Source organism: Orycteropus afer, unplaced genomic scaffold, assembly GCF_000298275.1.
Source record: "Orycteropus afer afer isolate SDZICR_OR568_19922 unplaced genomic scaffold, OryAfe1.0 scaffold00010, whole genome shotgun sequence".
Lineage (NCBI taxonomy): Eukaryota > Metazoa > Chordata > Mammalia > Tubulidentata > Orycteropodidae > Orycteropus > Orycteropus afer.
In genome coordinates this window covers 14,976,137-14,985,325 of record NW_006921597.1, presented here as the reverse complement: position 1 = coordinate 14,985,325, position 9,189 = coordinate 14,976,137, and the positions used below count along the sequence as shown (strand labels likewise).

At 36.3% G+C, this 9,189-nt stretch overlaps 1 protein-coding gene across 1 annotated transcript in view; it reads right to left on the bottom strand.

Moving 5' to 3' along the window:
• Positions 1–9,189, bottom strand: part of ST7L (suppression of tumorigenicity 7 like) — a 151,464-nt gene that overhangs the window by 89,731 nt on the left and 52,544 nt on the right. Inside the window, exon 6 of the mRNA XM_007949167.2 lies at positions 2,316–2,394. Coding sequence (XP_007947358.1) covers positions 2,316–2,394 — 79 coding nt within the window. The remainder of the gene's footprint in view (positions 1–2,315; positions 2,395–9,189) is intronic.

The window sequence follows — 9,189 nt, the reverse complement described above, 5'->3', positions numbered from 1 at the left end:
GCTCAGCTCTTTTATCTTGTCATTTCTTCCATTGGCTGTAGCTACTCTCCGCTCAAGGGCAAGTTTCAGAGTCTCTTCTGTCATCCATTTTGGTCTTCTCTTCTTTCCTCATCTTTTTAGTGATCTCTTACTTTCTTCATGGATAATGTTCTTGATATCCTCCCACAATTCTTCTGGTTTTCAGTCGCTGGTGTTCAGTGCACCAAATCTATTCTTTAGATGATCTAAATTCAGGAGGGATATATTCAAGATCATACTTTGGCTCTCTTAGACTTGTTTTAATTGTCTTTAACTTCAAGTTGAACTTGCATATAAGCAGTTGATGGTCTGTTCCACAATCAGCTCCTGGCCTGGTTTTAACTGAAGATATTGAGCTTTTCCACCTCCTCTTGCCACAAATGTAGTCAATCTGATTCCTGTGTGTTCCATTTTGTGAAGTCCACGTGTAGAGCCACCGTTTGTGTTGTTTAAAAAAGGCATTTGCAGTGAACAAGTCATTGGTCTTGCAAAATTCTACCATGCGAGTTCCAGCATTATTTCTGTCAACAAGGCCAAATTTTCCAACTACCGGTGATTCTTCTTTGTTTCCAACTTTTGCATTCCAATTACCAGTGATAATTAACACATCCTGATTGCATGTTTGGTCAATTTCAGACTGCAGAAATTGATAAAAATCTTCAATTTCCTCATCTTTGCTTTGGTGGTTGGGGCATAAATTTGAATATTAACGGGTCTTCCTTGTAGGCATATGGATATTATCCTATCAATGACAGCATTGTATTTCAGGACAGATCTTGAAACATCCTTTGTGATCATGAATACCACGCCATTCCTCTTCAAACTGTCATTCCCGGCATAGTAGATCACATGGTTGTCTGATTCAAAATGGCTAAAACCAGTCCATTTCAGCTCACTAATGCTGAGGATATCAATCTTTATGCGTTCCATTTCATTTTTGACAACTTCCAATTTTCCTAGAATCATACTTCGTACATTCCATGTTCCGATGATTAATGGATGTCTGCAGCTGTTTCTCTTCAATTTGAGTGGTGCCACATCAGCAAATGGAGGTCTCAAAAGCTTTACCTTATCCATAGGAGAAAGGCTGGGTTTACTCAGATGATGTAGCTCTTTTCCAGTCCTATTTTGAGAGCCTTCTAACCTAACTGGGCTATTCATAAAGTTGCGCAGTAATGTATCAAATAGTGTTTGTTTGCTAGTCATAGAGTTTTTCCTGGACAATTCTTTGAGAAGTGGATGGCCTCTTCCTTCTTCCTAGTCTGTCTCAGTCTGTAAGCTGGGCTGACACCTGTGTACCATGTGCATCCTGCTGAGCTTGAAACACCAGTGGCTCAGCCTCAAAACTCACATCAACATGTTACCACAGTAGGACAAACCAGTAAGACAGGTTTGTCTCCCTGTTGGAAACCTTTCGTACCACCCTTACCTGGGTCCCTGCGGCTGACTCCTCCTCTGTCCAGGTTCCTGGCCTTTTAATTCCCTTTCTCCTGCTCTCCTGCTCTGCTGCTTTGGCCATGCCTGGGTTCCCTCCCCTCACCTGGATCCCTGCAGCTGATTGCTCCTCTGTCACAGTTCCTGGCTTTTAATCCCCTTTCTCCCACTCTCCCGCCCTGCTGCTTTGGGCGTGCCTGAGTTCCTTCTCCTCATCTGGACCCCTGCAGCTGACTGGATTTAAAATAAAATGCTCACTTGGTACTCAATTGTCTTCTTTAAGAACTCTTGGTGTGCTCAAAAAATAATTCACACAAGCAATTGACTGAAATTTGTCAATTTTCCAAGTTAAATATTGTTAAATCATGATTTTACATTTTATCTTCTCAAAACATAAATGAAGTTTGTACAAAAGAGATAAAGAAAATGTCATTGACATGAAGGAAAAACAAACAAACATAAAGTTGACAGAGCTATGTTTTACTTATTTTGAATCCTTCTCTCATGCTTCCAAGGCTAATAGCAACTGAAGTTCTCAGAATGGAATGAATCATTTAAATGAAAAACAAAACTAAAAGTAGTGATTTAGGTATTTCAGTAACGGTTTAACTTTATGAGGTATTATTATGAATTAGATTAGCATTCTCCATTTAAAAAAAGTATTTCCAATATAATTTCTATTCAAAAACACAGATAAATTTTCAAATTTAGAAGCAAAACAAAGATGTCAGTGAATACTCCAAATTGTATACAAAAGGGAAAGGAGACTGCTAATCACTCCAAGTATCTTAGGAGTGGACAAAAGGAAATAAAATTGTGAGTATCCTTCAAAATGACTTATTTTCCTTATATGTAAAACTTACTCATTGTTTAATTCTAAAGCTTGATATGCTGCTTTGATTCGAGCTGGAGGATTTCTTTCCCTCCATGCCTTCTGCATAACTGTAGGAAAAATATTTTAAAAGTACATGAGATAGTAAACATAAATAATCTTATACATAATGTATGAAGAATGAACTATAGGAGTAAACACAGCTTTAAATAACATGTTCTTAAACATAAAAAAAATATTATATTGGGTTACTAGTACAAATAAAGCTAAAGGAAAACTTACTTTTAATTTCAAAGTTTCAAGTATAATAAAATATAGTGTCTGACTGTGTTGTTCCACATAAGGTACTAAACCAAGTTATCATATTATTATTAAACACGATTATCTAAATGCATGCTGAAATTGAATTTGAGTGGTATCAGATCATAATTATAAAATATTCCAGTGCTACTTTTATCATGCTGAAAAGGTTCTATGGAACTGCTAAACATAAACAAAACCCTTATAAAAATAGCTCTTTGTCTAATCAATGATTCAATCATGGATATATGTTTGGACTTGCATTTTCTATAAAAAGGGCAAAAGAAAGGAATTAATTTAAAATATAGTGCATCTCTGGAAAATGTCAGCTTCTACAAAGATTCAACAAAAGCTTGACTTAGGATCTCCATGGAATAATAATATTAGTTTTGCTACCATTTACTTTACTAAAATGAGTATTTCACACCAAGTAAAGCTTCTTAAAAATCAAACAAATAAATAAACAAAGTGAATCAACAAACTACATGGCCTATTTCAAGATTGATAAGAAAAATGAGAATCTATGAATGTTGCTTTTGGAACAAAACCTACAACTGTCTAGAAAGAATAATGTGGAAAATGTTTCAGTTTTCCTTTGGAAACAAAATATTAGTCTTGGCTTAGAAAAGGAGACAATATATTTCACTTGTGTAACAAAAATACATTTCTCATATCAAACATGTCACCAGCTAGCTGACAGCTAATGCTTCCTGAACTTGACAAATTGATGCAAGTCAGCACCCATCTGATAATGACCAGGTAAAGTACAGAATTCTGCTGAAACACTGAAATATTACATAAAAATAAAGTATTTTATCAGACTTGCCATTTTTGATGATAGGGCTCTTTTCTGTAAGTTACATATTTACAAACAAATTTTGACACTGAATCTTTAACAACATTTTTTATGGCTATTTTGTATTCTCCTACATTAAATATAATGCACTACATTTAACCAATTCCCTTTTGATGGAAAATTAGGTTAAACCAAAATTTTTGCTAATATAAGAATGCTGTGATGACCATCTTTCAACATTTGTCTTTCTATATCTGACTAGATAGTTCCTTTCTAATCTGTTTGCTTCAATGTAGAGATCCTTTAAACCCAGTATGAGTTGGAATTGACTCAAAGGTCTCAGTGAGTTTGGTTTGGTTTTGGTTTGCTAACATAAGTATTATTAACCTTTGCTGGTTTTATTTGCATTTCTTTTATTTCTAATGAGATCATTTAATCTACCTCTAAGCATTTTTCTTATTCATGTTTTCAATTGTTCTAATCAGCCTTTGAAGATTATTCCTCACCATCAAAGCAGTCCTAAATTCAGAAGAAAGGAAAAATAAAGTAAAAGAAGAAAAATGTACGTGTCATCCTAAAACAAGTCTTGGGAGCTCTGGTGGTATCTGACTGCTAACCAGAAGGCTGGTGGTTCAAACCTACCAGCTATTCCTTGAAAGGGAGACTGGGTGATCTACTTCTATAGTGATACCACTTCGGAAACACAAGAAGGGATCGCCATGAGTTGGGACCGACTTGATAGCAGTGAGTCTTAAGAATAATTTAAAATAAAATGCTCACTTGATACTCAATTGTCTTCTTTAAGAGCTCTTGGTGTGCTCAAAAAATAATTAACACAAGCAATTGACTGAAATTTGTCAATTTTTCAAGTTAAATAATATTCTAATATGTTAACAAGCAGAAAAGAGACCAGCAGCTATCCTAAGATCAGAAGTCACAAATGTAAATGTCTACCAAAGCCAGGCAGGAAACAAAAATGAGTGAATTAAAACAACATTCATTGCCTAAACAAGGGAGACACAATTGAGCTCTAAGCTGATTACTGCCAAATGGAAATACAGATCCAGTGTTGCCATATTTTCCAATGTTCAATAACATCTGGATTTTTATATAAAATCAAATTTTTAAGTGTTGATAAATAAAAACACCATGAAAACAAATAATCCCAAAACTCTGCAGGCTGGCCCTGAGGATATGTTTCATCTCCAACTTACATAAACCAATAGGATGAGAATAAAATCTAATAATTTAGTGTTACTGATGATAACAGTCAAGAAAAATTTGCCACATCATATGTACATAAACTTTTATTTTTTGACTATAAAACTACAGATATAAATCATTACCTCTATGTGAGTGGCTGACAAGATCAATGTGGAATCAATAGTCCATTTCTGGAGTATCATACATAGATAAAGTCTCCCTTTAATTTCAGTCTTTAGCTAAGGTATGAATACTTCTATAAAGTATATGAAGACTGTGCAAGAACTAAAATGGCACACATTTTTTTTTTTTTTGCAGTGACAGAATTCTTTTTTTTTTTTTTTTAATTGTGATTTGGGTGAAAGTTTACAGAGCAAATTCACTTTCCATATAGCAGTTCACATATACTTTGTTTCATGACATTGACTACAATTTACTACAGTGCAACAGCTCCCCTCCCATTTCCTCCTCATAGTTACCTCTTCCCTGTGTCCATCCCTCCATGCACTCCTGCCCCCTGAGCTGTCTCCCTGTGCATAAACAGCCCTTCTTTCTCCCATGATTGTTCTCTCCAAGGAGTGTATCTACCTCAGGTAAATGTTCAACTCAAATGCTTGTTTTTGTTTGGCTGCAAGCCACAGGTGTGGGTTCAATTACAGGCCTGAAGGGCAGCTAGGCGCCATAGTCTCAGTGGTTCCACCAGGCTCTATCAGACCAGCAAACCCCACCTCTTCTTTTTTCCCAAATGATTTTGAGTTTTGTTCCACATTGTTCTCCCTCTCTATCCAGGATCTCCTACATAGATCCCCCTCCAAGTGGTTGACAGTGGTAGCTGGGCCCAACTAGTTCTTCTGGTCTCGTAGTCATATAGGTTGTGGATCGCATGGTATACCAGTTGCTTGGACTAATTGTTTCCATGAATCTTTGGTTTTCCTCATTCTTCTTTGCTCTGGATGAGGAGAGACCCATCGTTGCATCTAGATGGCTGCTTGCAAGCTTTTAAGATACCAGTCACTACTCGCCAAAGTAGGAGGTAGAACAATGTTTTGTGTAGTGTGTTATGCCAACTGAGCTTGATGTCCTCTGCGACTATAGTCCTGAGCCCACAGGTTCAACTACTTGCTCCCTCTGGGTAGCTGGTGGTGGCCAAGTAGTGACTACAACCTTGTCCCTTGTCAGCTCTACTATATACCTGGGAATTGTTATAGAACATACAAATACACTTGTAGAACCACTGTCCGCCAACCCTATACATAGTCTTGTATACACTCCCTGCTGCACAGACATACCTGATAGTTCAGTCTATCCACCCATCTATCCATCCATATACCCATGTTTGACTCCGCACAACACAGTACTGTATGTACAAAAGGGTTCATCTTTGTTGTCTGCACCTCCCATGTACCTCTCTATGTCTTCCTCTTCCTCAATGCCACCATGTTGATCACTCACATTTGGCACACTGCCCTTCTCTTCACCCAAATCAATACTTATCTCTACCTATCTAACAGGGCACACATGGTTTTAAGAGAATCAATTACTACAGTCTCAACTGTATATGACTGTTTCTCCAACCAATCTACCTAAAACTGTGCCTCTGATTGGTTTAGTTATCATGCTAATTTTTCTTTCCTACCTCTCCCTCATAAAACAAAAGGTATGTTTCCTTTTCCTACTTTACGAAGGAAAGGCCTTCTTCCTACCCATCCTAAATCATTCCAAGGTGCATTGTCCTACAGTTTTAAAATATCTTGGTTCCAAAGGAACTATTCAAAATTTGGGTTTCAGGGCAGTGAATGGTACTAACAGTAAACTAGTTCAGTTGCTAACTGACAAACTGGAGGTTCAAGTCCATCCAAATACACCTTGGAAAAAAGCTTTAACAATCTACGTCAAAAAAATCAGTCATTGAAAATCTTATTCAGTTCAGTTCTACTCTGACACATGATGGGGCACCATGAGTCAAAACTAACTCCAGGGCAACTGACAACTGGTATTTTTAATTAAGGTACTGTACAATAGAGATTCCTGCCTTTTCCTTATTTGTATTTTTTTTTTAAGGATAAAGCTTTAGCATTAGAAATAGGGCATTCTAGCCCCTGGATACTCAGAATTCTAAGGTATATTTTAGATTGAAGAGGGAGTGATGATTTTATCACTTCCATTAACACCTCTTTGCCTTTACTATTAAAAAATACACTGCTCTTATGGAAAAGTTCCCTACAGCATGGCAAAGAAAATATAGAGAAATATTATTTATTTGTTAAGAAATAGTAAAGGCATCAAATTAAAATGAAAGCCCAAAATACCAAAACTTACAGGATGTAGCAAAAGCACGACTCAGAAATTTACAGCAATAAATGTCTACGTGAAAAAAGGAAGATCTCAAATAAACAGTCTAATGAGACAACTCCAGGAAGTAGAAATGAAGTGCAAACTAAGCCGAAATCTACCATAAGGAAGGAAATAACAAAGATCAGAGCATAAATAAATAAAATCAGAAACAGAAAAACAAGAGACAATAAAATCAGAAATTGTTTTCATTGAAAAGATCAATAAAACTGATAAGGCATTAGCTAGACTGACAAATTAAAAAAAGAAAAAGATGCAAATAACCAAAACAAGAAATGAAAGAAGGGACACTACAATTCATCCGATAGAAATAAAAGACTATTATGAATAACTGTACAGCAAAAAACTAGATAACCTAGATAAAATGGAAAATCTATTCTAACTGATTCAAGAGGAAACAGAAAGTCTCAACAGACCCATGACCCATAATAAGTGAAAAGATAGACTCAATGATCAAAAACCTCCCAAGAACAACTAAAAGAGTTGTAGACCAGATGGCTTCACTGTGCAATCCTATCAGATATTTAGGGAACAATTGCCATCAATACTGTTTAAACTTTTCCAAAAGATAGAGAAGGAAAAAATACTCCCTAAGTCATTTTATGAAGCAATATAACCCTAATAACCAGAACAAGACAAAGACCATGTAACCTAGCACAGCTGCCTTTGGGATGGCAGGAACTATTTCTGGGACTAAGTGCCCTACGTCCAGCCATGTTTTGGGGCAGCAGGAACTTCTTCTGGAACAGGTTCCCTCTTCCCAGCTGCCTGCTCAGCCAGCAGAAATGCTGTCTAGGTGCCCTGCACCCCCCAATTTTCTGTTCTTTTTTCAATTATTCTTTTTTTCCCCTACTTTCTATTCTTACTTCTCTTTTCCTTCATTGGTTGTTTTTTTTTCTTTCCTTTGTTCCCTTCTTTTCCCTTTCCTTTATTCCTCTTTTTATTTTTCCAATCCCTTGTTTTTCTTTTTGTATTTGTATTTTCTTTACTACTTTTTTTTCTCTTATTTTCTGTTCTTTGTTCCTCCTCCCCAGATACTGGGTTTTTTCTTTTACTCTATGTCGTTCTCTTGTGTCTCTCTCCCCCCTTTTTTTTTTTCTTTTTCTTTTTGTGGTTGTTGTCATTTGTTTATACTGCTTTGTGTTTTTGTTCTCTTGTTTTTATCTTTGGTGGGTTTTTTTTTTTGTTGTTGTTGTTGTTTTGGGACTACATGTTGGTTGACAGCAACTGTGCCCATACAACCCAAACACATCTGTACCTCCTGCAGCCCCACCCACTAGGTGAGGGCCACCACCTGCTTCTGCACCAACTGATCTATGATAGATGCTGGTCAATACCAGCCCAACCTACCCTCAACTGCTTTACACAAACAGCTAACAGAGTTCTGTGAACAAATTCTCATCCTTTATTACATCCACCAGGAAACAGGTTTTCAGTGCATAAGTGGTGAACAGAATAGCACTCCAGCCCTGCTTGCTTGGACATATCAAAACAAAATAGAAGACACAGGGAGAGGTTTGCAGGGTAGGGAGGGAAGGAGACTGGGTTGGAGTTGGACATGGTAATGGGGAGTGAAACTGAATGTGCATGTAGCATTGAATGTAAAACAAGCTCTTAAAATAAAAATAACATTTAAAAAAATAAAATATTTAAAAAAACAGAACATCAACAACAACAAAGAAAAAAAACTGGGTAAATCACATCATCATATAAGCACCAATTAAATACAGATACAATGACATCACAATATCTTGGAGACAACCAACAACCCCAGTTCATACAAAGAAGTAAGATAAAGTTGTACAAACAAGAGACAAGAATGCAGAGCCAGAAAACCTCCCTGAGAAGCAGTGGCACTGATACTACCTGACAAACAATTCAAAAGGACTGAGAGACAGATAAAGAAAAATACTGACAAAATCAAGTAAAAAAATGACAAAATCAAGGAAAATACAGACAAAACCATAGAAGGATTTAAGAAAACAATACAAGAACAAACTGACAAAACAAATGAAAAATTAGAAACCATACAAAAACAGCAAACAGAAAGTCAGATGATTAATACTAAGACTTCAGAAATAGGTAACACATTGAAAGGGCAAAGGAGTAGAATTGAATCAATGGAAGAAAAATTAATGAGATTGAAGACAAATCTCTTAATACTACTTTGCTAAGGGAACAATCAGAAAAAAGAACAAACAGAAAATGGAGAAAGCCTAAGATTTATGTGTAACACCATCAAGAGGAGTACCTT